General features: G+C 40.7%; 1 protein-coding gene across 1 annotated transcript in view; it reads left to right on the forward strand.

The window, feature by feature from the left end:
- LOC145435058 (CD209 antigen-like protein D) overlaps nucleotides 1–19,121 on the forward strand; it is a 57,345-nt gene extending 38,224 nt beyond the window's left edge. Inside the window, exons 4-5 of the mRNA XM_080312342.1 lie at nucleotides 5,046–5,155; nucleotides 12,652–19,121. Coding sequence (XP_080168468.1) covers nucleotides 5,046–5,155; nucleotides 12,652–12,793 — 252 coding nt within the window. The 3' untranslated portion in view covers nucleotides 12,794–19,121. The remainder of the gene's footprint in view (nucleotides 1–5,045; nucleotides 5,156–12,651) is intronic.
- The last annotated feature ends 2,727 nt before the right edge of the window (nucleotides 19,122–21,848 follow it).

Consider the following 21,848-nt stretch of genomic DNA (forward strand, 5'->3'; position numbering starts at 1 on the left):
TGTTCCTGTCCTGGCGATCTGAACCCCACAGGACAAATACCATCCCGCAGTGAAAAATTTTTTGCCGGTGAAGCAATACCAATTTGAAATCGTGTGTGCCTTTTAGTTTGGGCAATTTCCATATCGTTTGACATACCAGATATAGGAGGTTACGAAATAGCATAATGCAACGAAGTCAATATACGAACGGGTCCGCCTGAAGATGTTTATTACTTATTTAGGGATCCTACCTACCTCACTCAGTTCTACCGGTAAATCTGATTACGTGAGCCGGGAGGATAAAATAATGATAGCAAAATATATGCAATTCCCGATCATATTGACCGATTCAAACATAAAGTTTATATATATTTGGCGCATCGCGCGTTTAGTCGAAACAAGGCGACACATTTAACGGAAGACGCAATGTAGCTGATAAGTAACGTGTGAAAAGGTACAGGCTCAGGGGGCTGAAGGTGTTTATCACCCTGTGGGTTGCCCAAGACCAACGCTTTTTTTGGGGGGGGCTGGCGAAGTGCTGTTACGGTCCTGTTGGGGAATGAAGGCGCGGAATAACTCTGAAGTGGGCAATGAAGACAAAAAGGTTGGGAACCACTGGTTTAAAGACTCAGGAGTCCGAGCCGGTCCACTGACAATGTGTGGAGTCGGAGTCAGAGTTAGAGTCGGTGGTAAAATTTACCAACTCCGCAGTCCTTAACGCTACCACCAATCTGTGCGGCCGCCGATGGCAAGAAGAACAATCGATCTTTTGAATTCGAGAGCGATCAGGTTTTGTGCATCAAAGGTACCGACTAACAATAGAGAAAAAACGGCTACGATCCATTCTCTCCTTCACTATCTTCGTCTGGTTCGGCATTAAATATTTACACTCTTGTTGACTCGGAAGATGGCGCGAAGCACTTGAGATGTAAAACACTGGTCAACACACATTTTGGTGCCAAGAAAGTTTCAACGGTTTTAAGGTAATTGCATGTCGCTGAATCCAAAAATGACATTGGTTTTTCCGAATCGGCTCTATTTCTTGAGATAGTCCATATTTTAGTATCAACAAATCCTAAAAATGCCCAATTTTGACGTAGGTAAAATTCTCATTTCTACAACTTTGATGAGTATAGGCTACATCTGTCTTCAATCATATACATACCGTATTCTTTTCGTTCTGAAGCGATATCACTAAACACGCAATCGCCACAGAGAGCCTTCTAAACGGGAATCATGTTTCATGTGAAGATCATGCCAAACTTAGGCGATCGCAGTAATCAAAATCAGCTGACCTCAAAGCACAAGCACTACTTTTAGTAATGCTCAAACTACATTCAGTAATGTCTCAAAGCACCTTACACAACTATATAACTACGCTTTAGCTACATACCTATAAAATCAGATATTGATGTCATGTGGTAACTGAAGGGAGTACTCGTGTACTCCCATCGCCTGATTTACTGTGTGATGCTGAACAGATTACAGAAAGCTGAGGAAATCACTCATAACGGTAGAGATATACAGTACAGCAACATACTGTAGGTTGCAGCTAAATAGCTTGTGCTGTCCAAAATGGAGTGTTTTCAATGTCTTGTTTCCAAAGGTGGTCAGTGACGAAGTACTTCTACTCTCTGAAGTACTTGAAGTAGATTTTTCCAACTCGCACTCCTTTTAAGTAGTTATGAATTTAGACTACTTCTACTTCTACTTGACAGTGTTCAGTTTTGTAGGCAAAAATAAGCGTAGAATACCTACTTACTTACTTACCTGTGAACCACTACTCCTACTTCTACTTGAGTAAAATTGCGGCGTTACGTCTACTTCTGCTTGAATAGCGACGGTGACTACCTTTACCACCTCTGTTTGTGTCCGAAGTAATGTGATGCTACAATAGCAAATAGACATAGTAGAGTACCTGGTCCAGAACAAGTAATGCATTAGCTTAAGAGACATTTCCAATTTGCATGTTACTGATACTTCTGTTCGCATTTGGCAGTTACTAAAACTCATGATTTTTCATTTTTTTAAATAAAAATATCAATATATCACAAAATAGAGCCAATCCAAAGAAACGAATGTCAATTTCGGACTCAGCAACCCCAAAATACCCAGAAACCATTAAAATATCGTTGGCACTCGAAATTGTTTTTCTTTGTTGGCCAGTGTTAATAATTATCAGTTTCTTGTTCAAGTATACGGCGACACCGCAACGAATCGTAATGGATTGTGGATTTAGCGGTGTACATTGAGCTTTGGAGTTGGTGTCAAATGTCCTTTCTTGCAATCATTTTATATAATGTAAGTTGGGGAAGCGAGTGGCTCAGTTGGTTAAGCTGCCATCGTCACGACACAAATGCAAGCGGGGTTCGAACCCCAATGCTGCCTCACTTCTATGTGGTGACGGTTCATCTGTGCACCTCATTGCGATTGCAGCAGTGTTGGGATCAAGTCACTACCTACGAGTCACGAGTAATTTCGAGTCATTTCACATTTTGACTCGAGTCAAGTCAAGTCAATCGATTTTCGAAGGTGACTCGAGTCAAGTCAAGTCACTCGGTTTTTGGAGGTGACTCGAGTCAAGTCGAGTCAAGTCAAGTCCAGTCCAGTCACGAGTCAAGTCACGATTCAAGTCAAGTTGCCTTTTCGAAGTATGAGGTATGATTACGTGGTTGCATTTTATTAGCTGTCTGATATACAGATGGAGTGGTCATTGATTTTGAACCGATGAACGAATAGAGTTAAATATACACGCTGTATCGCTCACATCCACGCAGAACTGCTAAACTACCTAAACAATTGCATAACCTCTGTTTATAGTTACCAGCCAAAATAGAGAATAGAGAAACGAATTGATAAGATACAAATATATTACCCACTTACAAATTGATATGGTACAATTCGAGCCTGCGCCAATGGTTGAGAACTATATAAACTATATTTGAATTTAATTTCAATAAAGCAAGAGGTTCGGTTAAGGTCAGAACAGAGAACAGAAATACACATGTTGCCATCAAATTACTTTACTATACTAGTTTACGACAACGTAAGCTGTAAGCTTCGATCACTTCGTTTTCGGTCACGTTATTTGTGAGAAACAATGGAGGCTCAGTAAAACGCACGATCATTGAATGATTGGTCGCTCTTACGGGTTACACCAGCGTTTCGCGAACCATCCGAACATGTGCAAGATACAGTGATTTTTATCGACCCCGATGACTTGATGACTTGAAATTGACTCGTGAATTTTGCTCCGAGTCACGAGTCAATCCACATTTCTGATACGACGAGTCAAGTCAAGTCAAGTCATTTTAGCAAAGTGACTCGAGTCAAGTCAAGTCATACGAAAAAGGTGACTCGAGTCATCCCAACACTGGATTGCAGTATCTGTAAATAAACCCCAGAAGGAAGGTGAGCCGCGCCAAAAAGTCGGTAGTACAGACGAAGATATAAGGGCGCATATAAAAGATGGAGGGCGATGGTGATAGAGTGGGAGTGTGAAAAGTCTCCCGGAAGACGACGAAAAATCAAAGACAATTAAATATTACGAATGTTACTGGGCAAAAAGCGCAAGACATACTGTGTACAATCAGGGCCATAACAGCACTTCGTCAGCTCCGCCCCCAAATATAACTTGGGTCTTGGCCTTCCATAGGGTGATAAAGCGAGCCCCATCACGTTGTTCGCTTTTGCCACGAAATTAGCCAGCGCCATGTGCGAAAATCTTCGATAATTCATGATAAAATCGGTCAATAAGATAGGGAATTTCATATATATTGCTATCAATTTTTTGTCCTCTCTGCTCACGTTATCATATTTACCGGAAACCGTAGGGCCTGTAGATAATAATATAATAACATATTCGGGCGGGCGGACCCGTTGGTATGACTTCGTTACATGATGCTATTTCGTGACCTCCTGTCTGCTATATCAAAAATATAGAATCGCCCATACGCGCTAAACTAAAAGACGCACACGATTTCAAATTGTTATTTCTGAACTGGCGTATAATTTTTCCCTGCAGGATGGTATTTGTCTTTTGAGGTTCAGATTGCCAAGACAGGAACACTTGGCGCCATTGATTTAGGCGCCTATGGACAATTAAACCTATGTATTTTGTATATATAACGATGTTTTCGGTCAGCGTAGGTCAATCCTTTTCGGCCAAGGTTTTCGCGCTGCCGATCGTTCTGGCACCCTTCTTGGAGTCGCATGTAATATTTCCCAAATCGTTGTATATCTTGGTGCGTAGTGGCGCGGTAATGGCCAACGCCTGTATGTCCATTACTATAAATCTTGCGTGTTTTTCTTAAGGAATCAATTAATCAAGATTTGGCATCTTGAAAAATTTTCAACAATTACTCTATAATTTATGTTAATTCACGAAATAATTTAGGGCCCCGTTCGATCTCGCCCCCCTCCCAATTGGGGGGTTTGGGGAGCGGCAGTTACGGTCCTGTGTACAGTGTACACGGCTTGCACATATTAGAATCTTTCTCCACTTCTCTGTAGTATCCCATTCATCAAAGAATTGTTTGAATTCTTTGAACTGTTTGAACTCCAAAATTCTTTCGCTGGTCGTTTGTTGGAGGAGATTTATTCAACATGAAAATTTTCGTTGTGCTTCGCACGATTACGTATCCTAGTGGATTTGAATTGTGATATGAATAGCAAGAAAAAAATGCGCATCATTTAAAGAAATAGGCATATCGCCGCTAGTGATTACCAAGCATAGAACAGGACTCTATAAGGATAAGAAGTTGGTATCAAACATTTTCAAACCGGAAAATGGGCCACGGCCAAAAAAGAGCTGGAAACCCCTAGTATATGGTATGGCAGTGTCACTCCGATACGTTGCCACTTCTTTAAATTATCACGAAAATGTGTTGATCACTCTAATAATGAACCACTATGCTGCCTGAAGTTATTTAGAAAAGTGTGATTTGTGACAACAGTAGTCATATAGGCGAAAACATGTAACTTCATGCTCCTAGCTCCAGTCTTAATAAGTCACTGTATCAAGCAAATTGCAAAATAAATGTAAGCAGCTGTTCTTGCAATTTCAGAATTATTTATGGGCAAACAGACGCAGAGAGGATTCGATTATAATTGGATTTAATGACCGCCACGAAGAAGGAACGTTCGTATGGATCGATGGGTCTCCGGTCGAATACAAGTTAGTACTTATATGAATGCTATCGGTATTATTTACCGCGTTCGGCTAAAGCCATGGATTTAGATTTGTAGATGGTTCATCCAATGAGTCAGTTGTTTAAAATCTGTGATTCCCGACCGGTGGGGAACAGACGCACTTGAAAAATAATTACATGCATACATACATATACTTGTATACTGACGTATACATAGCAACACGATTATGATTACTGGCTCACTGCTCTAGACTGTATTCGTCGGTAGTCTTATGGCATGTTGTTCACAAAAACTCATTTTGAATACAGGATAACCATAATAGGTGTCAAAATCGGTGGATAATCCGAGAATTATCAACGAGAAACTCGCATAACTCTGCTTCTACTGGTCGGAATTGACTCAAATTTGTTTTGCATCGTCTTCGAAGACAGCTCCACAATTCCATATGGTTGGCAGAAAAATTTGAAATTTTTTTTTCCAATTTTACCTATTAAATTAAAAATTTTAATTGGATCTGCGGAGTCCTATACTTGTTAGCATTGAACCAAATTTGGTGTGCAGCGTTTTTTACGGTAACCTGACAATTTAATAAGTGAAAGGCTGGAATCCGGGAAAAAGGTTATTTTTGAACAGCCCTACTGTACACGGTCTGAAACAGCGGCATTCACAATTCAGCTACTGATCGCGCCTAATTGCCCGCAAACGATAATAGCGTGTAATCACATCCCGATAAACTGTCTCGCGGAAACCCTGGTGGTCCGCGGAACACCGACTAAGACGCACCGTCCCATGTACATTGTACAAGTTTGCAGGGGGAATATACTAGGGTTACCATATTTCAGCAACCCAAATTCCGGACACTCTTTAGCGGCCACTGGTGGATTTCAAAATGAGGTATGACGTCACACTAGCAAAGCTTTGCTCATAGACCAGAGGTGGTCACGATCCGGTTCAGGAGTATGTGGCAGTGTGTTGTGTAACCGGGACCGAAAGCACATGTTTTCACCCCCCTCCCGCCCAAATAAACAATGATTTTGAGCCACACTATAGGATAATCGATGCAACTTCTGGAGGGGGGGTGCTTGCTATATGAATCTAGTTTCTATATGCATATGTTGGTTAAATTATATGAATGAATTCTGTCAATAATATTGGTCGATCCATATATTCATATATAGATACTACTCTCCGTCCACATGATCAGAGTAAGCGGTAGAGCTGGTGGGGAATGCTGAGTTAGAAAATACAGGGAGCGTAATTGCACATCGTTAAGTCATGTTCATGTCCTACCGATAAGATTGTTTATCAGTCTTATGCCGTTGAGCACCACGGAGCTTTAAAAAACACCCCACATCCAGTGGTTTCCAACCTTTTATGGTCGCGACTCCATCTCAAATTTGAAAATGTTCCATGGCCCAGATCAAAATTTGACGAGCTGATTACTAAAAGAAGTCAGCACCTTTGCCCAGACTTACTCAGGGCTATTTTGGAAGCTGATTACGTTCAACATAAATAATATAAGGCAAACGATCTCCCCCGCTTGGAACCACTATCATTGAATAAAGCATTTAAACGGCCTTAACGCTCTCTAGGAATATACCGTTCTCCTATAATTGCGACTGTGATTAGCCTGATTCCAGTAAATGGAGGTTGTTTTAATTTATGTTTATTGCAGTTTTTGCGAGGGTGGTAATCTTCATATTAAAATCCATAAATGTGGCAGCAAATCGCGCGCAGCGCGAAGAAAAATATCATGCATCAGCATAAATATTCCCAAAAAATATTGTTTTATGCTGATTTACAAAAAAATTGGGAGCCTACGTCAAGTCTTCAAAATTCCGCACTTTTGGCATATTTTAGAAATTCCTCCCGGACGCTAGTTTGAACAGCGAAATTCCGGACATGTCCGGGAAATACCGGACGTATGGCAACCCTAGAATATACGCAAGGTAATATTAGGTTCATTGCGAATTATGATTGACTATTAGCCGTTATTTTGATGTAAGTTATATTTTACGGCCATGCACTCATCACAGAAACAACCAAGGTTTATCGCCAGTAGAACTCAAGGTATATCCAGTAGGGTGTTGTTCAAAATTTGGAAAATGTTTGGAATACTGCGTATCCATGTCCTATTCTGTAGATTATTGTTAAAAAACAATAATGGGTCTGAAAGAAGCACGCAGGAAAGCCGGTATGATTTGTCTAAATGCGTTTGAAAGTTGCCGTCGGCAAGTGGGCGGGGAGTCGATGAAGTGGGCGGGCAAACAAGCCAATGATTGGTTGAAGCCGGTAATAATTAGCTACTGATTGGCTAAAAGACCAACTTTGTGAATACTGCTGTCTGCCGTTGTGCAGTCGTTTCTGTCTGTGGCATTGCAGACATGATAGGGTCCTACATTGCCTTTGTTAATGCTGTCATCGAGAGTCCATAGTACAACATTGCAACCCCCTAAGTTATTATTTACCTGCAGAATGTGTATAATAGTATTGCTATGTATTGTACAGGTGCTCTCGCTATTTGAGATACGAATAAACTTGATGCATGCATCTTGCTACCTTCGACCTTTCCAAAACTTACTGAAAGTGAGTGAAACCCGAAAATTTCCCACCAGTAGTCAACATCTCAGTATGATGTGTCACCCATGAACGAACGCATATTACACATTTTATTCACGATTGAATGAAGGCAAAAAGCACTATTTACCAAATACATCAAGAAGAGTACGTTGCAGGATCAGTGTTGTATTTTCAGGCACAAGTTGCAGATTACAGGCTATTAATTAGAGTTGACTTCCTGCTGTCTCCAACTGTCTTCCTATGCTGTTCCACAGCTTGGAGCAGACTGTCTCTTTGTTGTTCATTGTCAGTCAAAATAGCAGCATAGTCTGTGCTTAGCTTTACATTTGGTTCTGCGGCATCATTAAGGAATTTGACAGAACTGATGTACGAGCTCATTCTGGTGTAGGAATCTGATAAGTGCCAAAGATTAACCGATAAAGATAGCCACGCCCAGGAGCATTCAAAAACATGAAATATGTACCACGACTGTGGCCCAATAAAATCGGACATAGTGTCCCTGATGATCTATACATTTGCATTTAAAAAGGGGGGTGCCCCTACTGAAACTTGAAATTCGGTCTACCTGCAAGAGCGTCTGTTATGTTCTTGATCTTGTTTGAGCAATAACTCATACGACGAGGTTGCTATATGAAATCAGTATATTATCAGCAGAATAACTTCAAGACAAGCGACACGATCCAGAGTTCAGTTAAACGATAGACCAGTAGACAACTGAACACAGGGTATAAATAGGAAGCACGACACGAGGAAATAATGATTGGAGGTCATAGCTAATCCTAGACAAATGAGAAACAAACGATACCAACATAAAATGCACGAGCATAACAGTCCTCTCCTGTAAGTTGAAGGGTTCAAGATACTTAACGTTGGCCGATAGAAATCAGTTCGCTTTCTAATTCTAACGGGATAAAGTCTACCCGACGTTCGAGCAGGACTAGCTGCAGGACGTTGTGCCCTATTCCTAACCAATGGCTGCTCAACTTGCGATTGCCGAGGTTGAGCACCTTCCTGTGCGGCTGTACTATTTCTAGCTGAAATCAAGCGTGATTGGAGTTGGTTCTTATGCCATCTCCAATACCCATGATCTGCTTTACAATGTACACAGCACGTCCCAGTATTTCCGTCACCACGCCAGCAACATACTTTGGTCCGCGTCGGTAACTGCGAGCTTAAGGCCCTAAGGTGCAGCTAGACTTGCAAAATTTTCAAATTGCGATATTTTCTAAACCGTCGATCCTAGATTCTCAAAAATTGGTGTGTGAACTATTCATACCCAACTTCATATACTGTATAAATTTTAGCATTTCACAATAATTCCTTGGGCCCAAATTGGGGGGGGGAGATTGGTGAATCGGACGGTTAGTACGAGGAAACGCCTGTCTCATCGATGGATGCTGAGAGATTCTAACCAATGCTTCATAAAGTGTCCTGAGGCCTGTAAGCACCTGGTGAACTACTTGAAACTAACGAATTTTCGAAAAAAATAACAAAATATTTGTTTTGTACCAGTACAGTGCCGGATTTTCGATTTTTTTAAATAAAATTTAGATCATAAGTAGCATTGCAAGTACACTGAAACTCCTATAGCAAAAACAATAAGTTCACCAGGTAGAACAGTCTTACTGCTTGTACTGAGCCACGTTTGATAAGAATTGAAGGTCTTCTGATATCAAAATTTCCTCTCCCCGTGACATCATATTACGAAAAACTAGATATGGGAGAAAATCAACTTTGAAAATTGAAAAATATTTTGGTGAAAAAGTAAAGCAGGTATTTGAAATTTGTTGCTTTTAAATGGTGCAGGCATGCTTTAATCAGTACATAGCCAAATTTGAAGACAATTGAATGTGCCTAAATGCAAAATAAGTCGTGTAGAGTATGAGTGATTTGATCACTTTTTACTCAAAACTGCTATACCACACTTGAAAAATTTGCAAACCTTGATTGGAAAATAGTTAGATGTTGTCAAAATGAAACAACATATCAAGAATACTGTGACATTGTCAAAATACCCATTTAAGTTGGTGCGAGTCAAGATACTACACTCATATTTCCCCCCGAGATCTTTCAAACATACAATTTTTAGCATCAATGTCATCATAACACTCCGGCACTAATTTGAGTTGCATAACCGTTATGCATAGCCTGTGTAGTTCCAATATCCTTTGCCGGATGAGCCACAGTCAGGCAACTCACAACATTTAAAACAACTGCATCAAAAATGTAGAAATTGCGAGGAAAAACGATTCCGCCGAATCCAAACCACCATTATCAGATGTTGAAAGCTCCAATCTTTTTCAAAGGATTTCTTCGATTATTCAGTTCAGGAACCACTGGTTCTTTTCTATCATGGTTTCATCTTTTCCTATGCCAAATGACTTCGTAGTGTATGGCTTTGTCCTAATCGTCAATTAAGCTATCAACAAAATACCAATGCATCTTGAAAAATATACAATATGATAAACAACGCTCATAATATCAACAGCTTTCAGCTCTTCCCAGGTTAGCGATCGGCAGCTAGGCTGCTGGCCAGCTGTATGTTTTGATGGTCACGCCTCATCGATCAGACATATGGCTCTTCTATTTATTGTATAAAATCAGCATTGCAGAGTGCTTATAGACAATTTTGAGCGAGTTTGAATGAACGAAGTTGTATGGGGGGTGACTTTCTCAGAAAATGGGATATTTCAAATCTTATTTTAACATACTTCTAATACGAAATCAGACAAGAGCAATGCATTTTTGAAAAGAGCTAGTTTCATAATTTAAGATTCTGCAATAAAAAAATTTTGGAAAATTTTGTGATTCCAGCTGCACCTTAGGGCCTTAAACCGAGGAACCAATCTTGAAATGAGTGACTGATTGTCCAGGCGTAACGGGTCTCGATTTACCGAAGAGCGAGCACGAACTTGACAAATTGCGCGGCTGCCGATCATGTAAAATCTCAGCAGGTGTTTTCCAATCCATGCCAGGGTGCGGTGCACGTCGGTACGTAGCGAGAAGTGTTTGGAGCGCAAAGTTGAAATATTTTCCTTCGTCGCAATTTTTTTTATCAATCCAGCTTTAAAGTCTGGACGAAACGCTCCACTTCCCCGTTCGAAGCAGGGTGAAAAGACGCTGATATTATATGGCTTATTGTAACATTCGAAAAAAACGTATCGAATTCATTTGATGTGAATTGCGACCCTCCATCCGAGCCGATTGTTACGGGCAAGCCTTCGATTGAAAAGACTTCCCTCGAAGATCCGACATTGACTTGAGCGAAAGGATATTTCGAATGCGCATCGACGATGACAAGAAACATTTTGTTTTTTATTAGACGTGCCAATCAATGTGAATCCGTTCAAAGCTTTCAGAAGTTTTGGGCCATTCGCGATACTGACGATCAGGCGCCTTTATTACTTTACGGCAAGCGTCGCAACTCTTAACTAAATTTTCATTGTCGTGATTAATGGAAGGCCATGCGATGTAACGTCGAGCCATTTGCTACATTTTCGCGATACCCCAATGTCCTTCGTGAAACAATGATAAGGCTCGCGATCGAAGTGACTGCGGAATTACTACGCGCTGAAAAACATCAATATTGAGCATGGCTATGTCTTCGTGCAGAGAGAGCGAATGTTTGCGAGTCGAAAACCAAGAGAAATTAGCAACGTGCGTCTTTGGATTCCAGTTACCGTAAGTTACGGATAATTTCCCTAGTTCTATGGTTTTGTCTTTCCGAGTCGCGTCAACAAATTCATTGCGAATTAACGGCAAGCCATCAAATGCCATATTAATAACGTGAACGATGTCCGCGTTTTCACAAATTTCCAGTTCGTCAAATTCCGGGGCTAATTAGTCGGTGTATAGCGAATGTCATATTGGCAAGCCATACGCGTTAGTGCCCATCGATGTAAAGGTTGCGCTGTAATCACGGGAATTATCTTGTCCGGCAAAAGAAAATTGCTAAAAGCGGTTTGTGGTCCGTCACGAGCGTAAATTTTCTACCATACAAGAATTGACGACATTTAGTGACTCCGGAAATGATTGGCAGAGTATCCTTCTCTATTTTAGAGTAGGATATTTGCGAATCGGAAAGCTTTTTTGATACGTGCGCGATCAGTCTCTCTTCGCCATTGTGCTCGATTGAGAGGACAGCGCCGATTCCGAATTGAGAAGCATCCGTTTACAAAATGAGATGATTGATTACATCATATTGAGCTAACTAACCTCGGATTATCCACCAATCAAGGATAATCCGAGAAATATCAACGAAAAACTCCAGTAAATCCACTTCTATTAGTTGGAATTGAGTCAAATTTGTTTTGCATCGTCTCTGAAGACAGCTCAACAATTTCATGGGGTTAACTGCGGAGCTCTATACTTGTTAGAATTGAACGAAATTTGGTGTGCAGCGTTTTTTAGGGTAACATGACAATTTGATAACTGAACGACTGGAATCCAGAAAAATAAGGTATTTTTGAACAGCCTACTGCTCATGCTCTTAAGGCGGACATGCCATGTGATCACGACATCTATTGTGCAGGTTTTGAAGTGATCGCACCACATGTGATACCTGCATTTCCCGCCTTTTCCCAACTCTGCTGTCGGTGGCCCACCCACTCTTCAACAACGACTTTCAAACGCATCCACACAAATCTTACCTGCTTTCCTGCGAGCTTCCCAGTCCCCTTATTGTTTTTTTTTAACAATGATCTACATAATACGCCATGGATACGTAGTATTCCAAACATTTTTGCAAATTTTGAACAACCCTAATATCCAGTTTAGTGAGACTTCTACGTCTATGTGTTTGCAACAAGGTTGCAGAAATTCTCTTTCCGGTTTTTAGAAGCGGCGTTGGGCGGCTTAGACATGACCAATATCGGTTCACCTGTTTATCGACCTGTCTCACATGAATGCAGCATTCCAAACAATTTCGTTGTTTTACTTTAGGAATTGGGGCAGTGGTCAACCGGATAACTATGAAAACGAAGATTGCGTCGAGCTCTATGATGAGATCCATGGAGACTGGAACGATATTTCATGTGACAAAACTCTATTATACATTTGTGAAAAAGGTAAACCCTTGGCTTAGTGAATTCATTGAGGTATGGTATGCATATTGCATGGTGTTCGTGTTTTGTTTTGATGTTGTTTGGATGCGGAACCGTAACGTTGGTTCATCACTGAAAAACTGATGTAATTACGTTCTTGATGACTAAACTCCAACGCAGAGCTGTTGAATTATTGCGACCTCAATGCAGTGACCAAATATCCACTACCGAAAATCAAGCCTTCTACGTTTATAGCTATTATTCTTTCGTTTTCCGAACGACACAATCCCGGAACAAATGTAATGATGTATAAATAAAGAGTAGAAAAAACGTGCAGATATTGCCAACTCGTATTATTAGCCTTCCGTTGTTCTTGCTTTCTGTTAAAGAATATGAGTGACCACAATAATTTTTATGCAACACACGTTTATGAGCATGAGCACTTCAATATAGGAAGAGTTCCTTCTTGGTGATACAGAACCTCAGTATACAATTGAATGGTATATTCTAAATGATAGGAACCCGAACATTTTCGGCTGATACTCGTCTGGGGTAATCGTCAGCAACTAGTAGAGAATTGGAAAGGACATTGTATATCAACAATCGTATTACAATATAACATAACGGCCGAGGTATCGGTATGTTGTTATGACAGTAGACCAGAGGTCTCAAACTCAAATGTGCTCGCGGGCCAATTTCCTAGTTTTTAATGACGCCGCGGGGCGCAACATCAATAATAGGGATAGTCAATGTATAATTCTAAAGTATAGGCCTTATTTGACGGGACCTCGCTGACAGGCATTCCACAAACATCGTTGAAATGTAATTTACTATTGTACTATTCACGCTTGACACTTAAAAAAATCGCATTTTCCAATATTTCAACAAAATTGTTTTGCTGCAGGGCATAAATTTTTGAATTATTGAGTTATGCCTCATGCGAGAGGATGCATCATGACTCCGTAAAACCGTCGGGATATATGCAGCTATTGGAACTTTGACATGCCACAATTTTATGTAAAATATTTTAAAATCCACTGAAGATTGATCTGATATCAGAGCATTTGAGCTGTGTAGCCTTATCCTGGTTTTGATATAGTCGTGATAAGTAAAGGCTATTGTTACTGTCATTGCCAAAGTCAAATTAAATCAGCGTTTGATTTTGCCTTCGATTATTACTGGAACATATCAATAACAACTTAAATATAATCATTATTGAGCCATAGTAATAGCATTGCTTCTTGACTTTTTTAGCGATCGTACCCCTTGTGCTTCTAAAACCAATCGGATTTCTCGTAGCCCCTCCCATTTTCAACACAATTTCTGACGGTACCTATATTAAAATCAGAGAACCCATTCACATAAAATCGCGCGTGGCGTGAAGACTATTTTCCAGTTGAATAAATCGACCAAGAAAATATATTCCACAGCATATAGGCCTAATTACACAATGCATCTCGTACACCCTGATGTGGAGCTTCGTATGCCGATGGGTTCTACGAACTCTCGTTAAGAACCCCTGGAATAGATATGTCCAATCGCCGAAGAATTCATTGGTGTTACCGCTGTAGAGCGTAGTACTACCTTACTCGCCACCGATAAAAACGTGGATAAAGAGAACAAACAACATCCAGCATGTAACTAACTGTACGTCACGGGGGTCACAGAATACCAATCGTTGCCATACTGACCTGATTAGATAACTATATAACCTACACAACGCAAGCTACGATGTTTGATGTTTTTCTATTCCTCATGACAGTTCCATGGATTGTTGCGTCCGTAGGATTACCAAGTCACCGTTCCGAGTCACAAGTACTTCTCTGATTTCAACGTTTGACCCAACTCTACTCGAGTCATTTTTATTTGATCACCCAGTCAATCCGAAATCGATTAATTTTACGAGAAGGTCGCACCAAACCAAATCACAAATTTCAGTCACGAATCATCAACGGGTCATACCTGATCTTGTACCGCATGGTAGCTTTTAAACGTGATGTGATAGTGAAGTTTGTTGAGATTTCGGTGATTTTTATAGTAGTTTTAGCGTGAACTTTAAGTTCTTGATCTAAAAAATATATATGGCACTTGAATATATTGTTGAATACTTGAAATTCCAAAATGCCGTCGCGGGCCGCACAAAATGCTCTCGCGGGCCGCGTGTTTGAGATCTCTGCAGTAGACACTATCGATGTTCCGGCTCTTACAGTCACAGAACAAATATATTCCAACACCAACGTTTCATATAACACGACATTCATAAACTGGCAAATATAACAAGATCAAGCAAAGTACTAAAACGATAGAGAGTGAGGATATTATAATTTACTATTCCCCACAGGATGAATTTACCCAGCTTTGGAAAAAGATAATAGTATGAGTCTTGATATTTTCGACGAGGAGAACATGAATGAGATCTCGGGCTTAGTATACTATAAATCGATTGGTATCTTACGCCTATAAATCGATTGGTATCTTACGCCAGTTACGAAAATACGTCATATACATATGCCTACCCTATACAACAGGGACAGGCAACATACGGCCCGCGACGTGATTTTGCGTGGCCCGCAGACAGTTTTCAATCGTACATGTTATGTGGCCCGCGTCCACAATCTACCGCAATCCCCCACTTACTTGCTAACGCGTGCGTGTGTGTTCGTTAGCGTTCGTTAGCGTGCGGGAGTGGATTTCACGAGTAAGTTCGTCAACACGAGAAAGCTTGCATTACTGGCATGAACTCGCATCAACCCTAATGAATTGATATCTTGGTAAATACGAAAAAAATCCAAACCCCTCTCGTTCATATGCAATACATTTTACCAGAGGCGCGCAGAATACCGTCAGCGAAGGGGTTTTGAGCCGTCTGCAGACAGTTTTCGGTTTTTCATGATAATATCGCCAGCGGTCACTGTTCGTCGCAATTTTCCACTACGTGCTTACTATAAGTCAACTTATTCTGACTGTAGGTTATTCTCTCTTTTTTCGGACAGAAAAAAGAGTGATTGTTAATTATTCCTTAGTTCTTTGTGTCCTACATGCAGGCAGAGTTCAAAGAATATGTTTACAACTTTGATCGACCACAGACGTCTCATTGACTACAACGGCTCGTTGATAAATTCATTGAATACGGTTTTCGTCTCTATGCTTCAAACCGAACGTTAATTTCAAATGCGATTGATCCTTTATCCATTAGGTGGATAAATACGCGTTTAACGTATCGATTTCACAATCCGGCCCTCCAAGTACTTTATTTTCCCATATCCGGCACGCCGACTGCAGAAGTTGCCCGCCCATGCCATACAACAACCACATAGCCTCGGACTTAGAAAATGCTATTGTTATGTTCGTGCATTTTACGTTGGTATCGTTTGTTTCTCATTTGCGTAGGATTAGTAATTACCGCCAATCATTATTTCCTCGTGTGTCGTGCTTGTATTTATACCCTGTGTTCTGTTGTCTCGTGGCCTTTCGTTTACCTGTACTCTTGATCGTGTCGCTCCCTTAAAGTTATTCTGCTGTTAATATATACTGATTTCATATTGCAATCTCGTCGTATCAGTTATTGTAGTAACAAGCTCAAGAACATAACAATTGGTGTCAGAAGTCGGATTCATAGTTATTTCTGCGACGAATATATATCATGGAATCGGGTATTTTGAAAATTCTTTAGAAGCAGCAAGAGATGATGGTGCGACAACAAGCGAAGCAGCAAGAGATTATGGCGCAACAACTATCGAAGCAGCAAGAGATGATGGTGCAACAACAAGCAAAGCATGACGAAGCAATGGCAAAAGTCATGACAGAGATGGCGCAATTGACGTAGAGGTTGAATCCCGGTGCGTCAACATCTGAAGCAGCCGCTCCCAAGTTTGATTCGTTCGTAAAATCAAAAGAGAAATAACACCAATATCAGCAACGATTCAACCATCACCTAGCAATTTATGGCATTTCCAACATGGAGAAAAAAGAGCGTGTCTCTTCTCACACGGGTCGGACCTGAAAGGTACTCGCTCCTACGTATTTTTTTTTGGTGCTTCTGATGTCAGTGCGCAAACCTTCGACGCATTGACTGAGAAGTTGTCTACACACTTCAAGGAATCAATTCATATGTACAAGCAGCCAGGTACAAATTTTACAATTGCAAAATGCAGCCGGGACAGTTGTACACCGATTGGATCGCTACTCTACGCGGAATCTCCAAAGATTGCAACTTCACATGCTCAAGAGAAGGCTGTGATCAGAGCTACGTTGATGAGCTAATGCGCGATCTCATCATTAAAGAAACGCCGCACGCGGATGTGAGATGGCATTGTCTAACACAAACCAATCCATCTCTTGACGACGTTCTTAACGTGGCCGCAACACATGTGAGAACGCTGGGAACTGATAGGGTTATCCAGGGGGAGAATAGCGGTAAAGACACTTCCATCGTCAACAAAATGACGAGAAGTTATCAGAAGGGGAGAAAACCTTCGAAATCCAACCAAGGCAACTTCCCGGAAAGACTGAAATCCTGCAGCCCCTGTTTCATCGATCACCAGAGAAAAGACATCTCCCTATCGCTCAACCGGTGCCTGGGCTAGTATAGGCATCTCTCGCACGGTAACCCTTTTCGGTATAGCGATCGCTCAACCGGTGCCGCGAAACTCGTGGTGGTGATTCGTACTTTCAGACCCCCCTATCGCTCAACCGGTGCCGTTGTTTCTTATGGGCGCGCTCGTGACCTGTCTGTCATGTATTCTTGCGGGATCTCTGGTGATTCGCCATGTGTTCTTATGGCAGTGTTGGGATGACTCGAGTCACTTTTTTCGTATGACTTGACTTGACTCGAGTCACTTTGCTAAATTGACTTGAATTGACTTGACTCAGCGTATCAGAAATGCGGTTTGACTCGTGACTCGGAGCAAAATTCACGAGTCAATTTCAAGTCATCAAGTAATCGGAGCCGATAAAAATCACTATCTTGCATATGTTCGGATTGTTTACGAAACGCTTGTGTAACCCTTGAAAGCGACCAATCATTTAATGATCGAGCGTTTCACTGAGCCTTGATTGTTCTCTCATAAATAAATTGATCGCAAACGAAGTGATCGAAGCCTACAGTTACGTTGTCGTAGACTCTAGTAGTAAAGTAATAAAATAGAAAAATGTATATTTCTGTTCTCTGTTCTTACCTTTACCGAACCTCTTGTTTTATTGAAATCGAATTCGAATATAGTGTATATTGTCCTCAACCATTATCGCCAGCTGGAGTTTAATCATATCCATGTATAATATGTATTGCATCTTATCAATTCGTTTCTCTATTCTCTATTTTGGCTGGTAACTATATAAACTATAAGGCTATGCAATTACTTACGTAACTCAACAGTTCTACGTGTATGTGAGCGATACAGCGCCTTCTTGTCGGTATATTTCACTCTATATTCGTTCATTGGTTCGGAATCAATGATCAATTGATCACTCATAATCTGTATTTCAGACAGCTAGCAAATTGCAATGACGTAATCATGCCTCATACATCGAAAAGGCAACTTGACTTGAAATGTGACTTGACTCGTGACTTGACTTGACTTGGCTCGACTTGACACGAGTCACCGCCAAAAATCGAGTGACTTGACTTGACTCGAGTCACCTTTGAAAATCGATTGACTTGACTGACTCGAGTCAAAATGTGCAATGACTCGGAATGACTCGTGACTCGAAGGTAGTGACTTGATCTCAACACTGTCTTATGGGTGCGTTGACATATGTCGTACTTTCGGGTGTAGGCATCGCTCGACCAGACATGGGGTGATTACTTCATGAATGTAATCGATTGCGATTACGATTACTTCTGAATGACGCGATTACGATTACGATTACGATTACAGCAAAATCAGGAAGTAGTCGATTACGATTACGATTACATTAGAAAAGTAATTAGGATTACTCCTGATTACATTTATTTTGCATCTCAGAAGCTATGTTGGAATACAATATATGGATTGCGCTGAAAAGGCCTATGAGATAATAAACTTACTTTAAAAAAGATGCGTGATTTGTTTGTTACGTCATAATGTATCCATTGCCCATTTTCATAGAGGTCAATTTATCGCGCCCAACGATTTGCATTCTTGTCAGGGTCATAACTGCCGCACCCCAAATTTCCCAATAGGGTGGAGATCGAGCTCGAAGGGGACTCAAAAAGTATTTCGTAAACCAACATAAGTTATAGAGTATTTTCGAGACATCTAATTAACTTGAAAATCCTCTCTAGATCAATGATTGCCAACCGCGGGTCCGAGAGCCGCATGTGGCTCTCAGCTAGCCAACTTGCGGCTTCCCTTGACGTTGGAAAATCCAACAAAAATAATAAAAAATCAATCTATAACAAAAAAAAATGATATTCAAAAATTTAACTTGCTTTGCTTGGAATCTGGAGTATATAATTTAGGGTGAAGACCAATTCCTTTGTTGTCGAGTAGCAATTCTCTACTCAGTAACGATTTCGTTATTCAACTCACGCCAAAAAGTATTCTCACACTCAAATGCGTCTGGATCGGCACTCAAATTTAAGTCTGCTCATCACCAGACTTGATTAAGTGCAGGTGGTGTTACAACACGTTTTACAACGCTATCTGACCAGCAAACCAATGGATTATTTGACTTGGTTGTTAAGTTCAACGTCCGCATTGAATGAATGCTTTTTTTTAACCATGATGAAAATGTTTTCAAGTCCTATTGTAGTTAATGTGGCCATTGACCCTATAGTAATTTACAGCTTGAGTTGCTAGACATGCAGTCAGATATAAAGACATGACAATTTGTTTATGCGTCTCACGAAAGTTTTTCTTTTAGTCTGCTACGTTTGAGCCACTACAATATCTTTTGATTATATAACAAACCGGAGGTCACGAATTAAGAACAGACACTAAAGTAATTATAACAAGAAACCAGAGGTCATAATTATGAATTACGTTGCCCCAGCTCTACAGCTATGTAATTGTGTGGCGAGATAGCGCATTGGTATAATCCACAACTGCAACACCAATGGGTTGCCGGTTCGAGTCTGAACGAAGTCGACTTCAGAATTCCTACCTAAGTGTTGGGGGTTTATCTAGGCTCCTCCTCGCCGCCTCATCCACGTAAGCGGTGTCTTACAAAAAGCTTAGAAGTGGGCCGTGCTACAAGTCGGCAGATACGGAATAGAAAATGCATAAAATCGGCCTGGTGTAAATGTCTGTGGTAGTCGACTCGACAAACACCATGATTACCTCGAACAAATAAACTCTACATGTATATCTGACCATCGCGGGCTGAGAGAGGAATACAAATTAATAGTAATATATTGCAATTACTAAACTTCTTGACGAAATCAGTCTTCAACTTGAGATTACCACCCTACGGGGGCCTAAGACCAAAGATTGGACTGGGAGACGAATTGCTGTTTCGGTCCTGGTTCCAGCTACAACCCACGCTAACATGATATATAAGCCCATGGCCATGGCGGCAGGTCCCAATGTTGAATAAAGAATTATGAAATAACGATAGGCGCCCGTTTCAAGTAGAGTCATATGAGAATAAGACGAAGCGAACATAAAATTCTGCCTTCAACTTAATACAGATATTGTACTGCAAGCTGCCGTTACAAGGCATGGCAAAACGGCTCTCTTATGATATATATATCACCAGCTGTTGATTTTTACTGCTTCGTTGTGGAAATCGCAATGTTTTATTTGACTAGTACAAAATTTCAAATCTTTGTCCGGTGTACGTACGTACTGGATAGGCCTACTGCTCGCCGAGCAGCAACGGTCAAACTGCGCTTAACTAAGCATAAGCATTACCAAACATCAACAAAGTAAATATTTTAAACTATAGGCAGATCGGAGATAAATTATACTGCTGCGAGGTAGTGGCGTGTGGAACGCGTTGATAACCTAATATACAACACGGCGGGTGTTCTTACAATCAGACTAATGGACGACGTAGGTGCATCGAATATCTATTTACCGTGGATACTTCTTACACAATGACGCGCAAAGCTAATAGGCTGATTCTGACGTAATAATGAGCAATGGCGTTTGAAAATCAGACGTTTGTGCTGTCACCAACCTGGTATAAAATCTTTTCCTTGTTCACGAATGTTCAGTTCATGTCATAGTCCTTGTACAAATAAAAAGTAATCGTTCTTTTACAGAGAAATCGTTTATATATGGGAAGTAGTCGATTACGATTACGATTACTTCGGATTTTTTTCGAATGTAACCGATTGTGATTACGATTACTTGAAAATGCTGTAATCGTCGTAATCGATTACGATTACTAATCACGATTACCCCATGTCTGCTCTCGACCGGTTTTTAATATGTATCAGGTATGGTAAATAGTCACGTGGCCGGTTCTTAGTGTGTATATTCAAAATTATTATATATGACCGATTCGAGTTAATCCCAACGTTTACGGTGAGTGCGACTTCAATATATCGTTATTTTTATTGGCGCGGCGATGATTCGTAATTTCGCGTATAGGCCGCGGCGGTATGTTAACGTAGCTGATATAGACGCGGCGACATGATAACGTTACAGGTATAGGGTTCGCTCACACGGTTCTACATGAAGATGTCATAGTTCAGTCGTGACAAATGACCGATATGGCATTCTCTATTCTAACTCCAAGTCTTTTCGCGCTGCCTATTGATTCCTACGTAACCTGAATAGTACGCCGAGATTCAGCCTGGATTATTCGCACTTTCCATACCGCTGTTTCGCACCTACAGAATAGTCTGCTGTTCACAGTCGCGACAAGATAATATTATTCAAAGTCTGTAGACATAGCGCTGTCTTATATCAATAATATTAAGAATGCTGATCGCTTGGTTGTCGGACTATTCACTCGTTGATTTGAAACAAACGTTGAAACTTACAACTCTATCATTGGTCTATAATTATTTTAGTTTCAACTGAGTTTTCTGAAAATGCTATCATTATCGCACCCCGAAATTTAACCGTGTTAGAACACACAAGAGCGTCAAGCACAAAAACATTCAGAAGTGTTAAACCTAATTTTCACTTACTTGATTGTATTACTACAACTTGTAAACTTTATTAA

Source organism: Botryllus schlosseri, chromosome 3 (assembly GCF_051294905.1).
Source record: "Botryllus schlosseri isolate E-star chromosome 3, Bs_hap1, whole genome shotgun sequence".
In the NCBI taxonomy this organism is placed as follows: domain Eukaryota; kingdom Metazoa; phylum Chordata; class Ascidiacea; order Stolidobranchia; family Styelidae; genus Botryllus; species Botryllus schlosseri.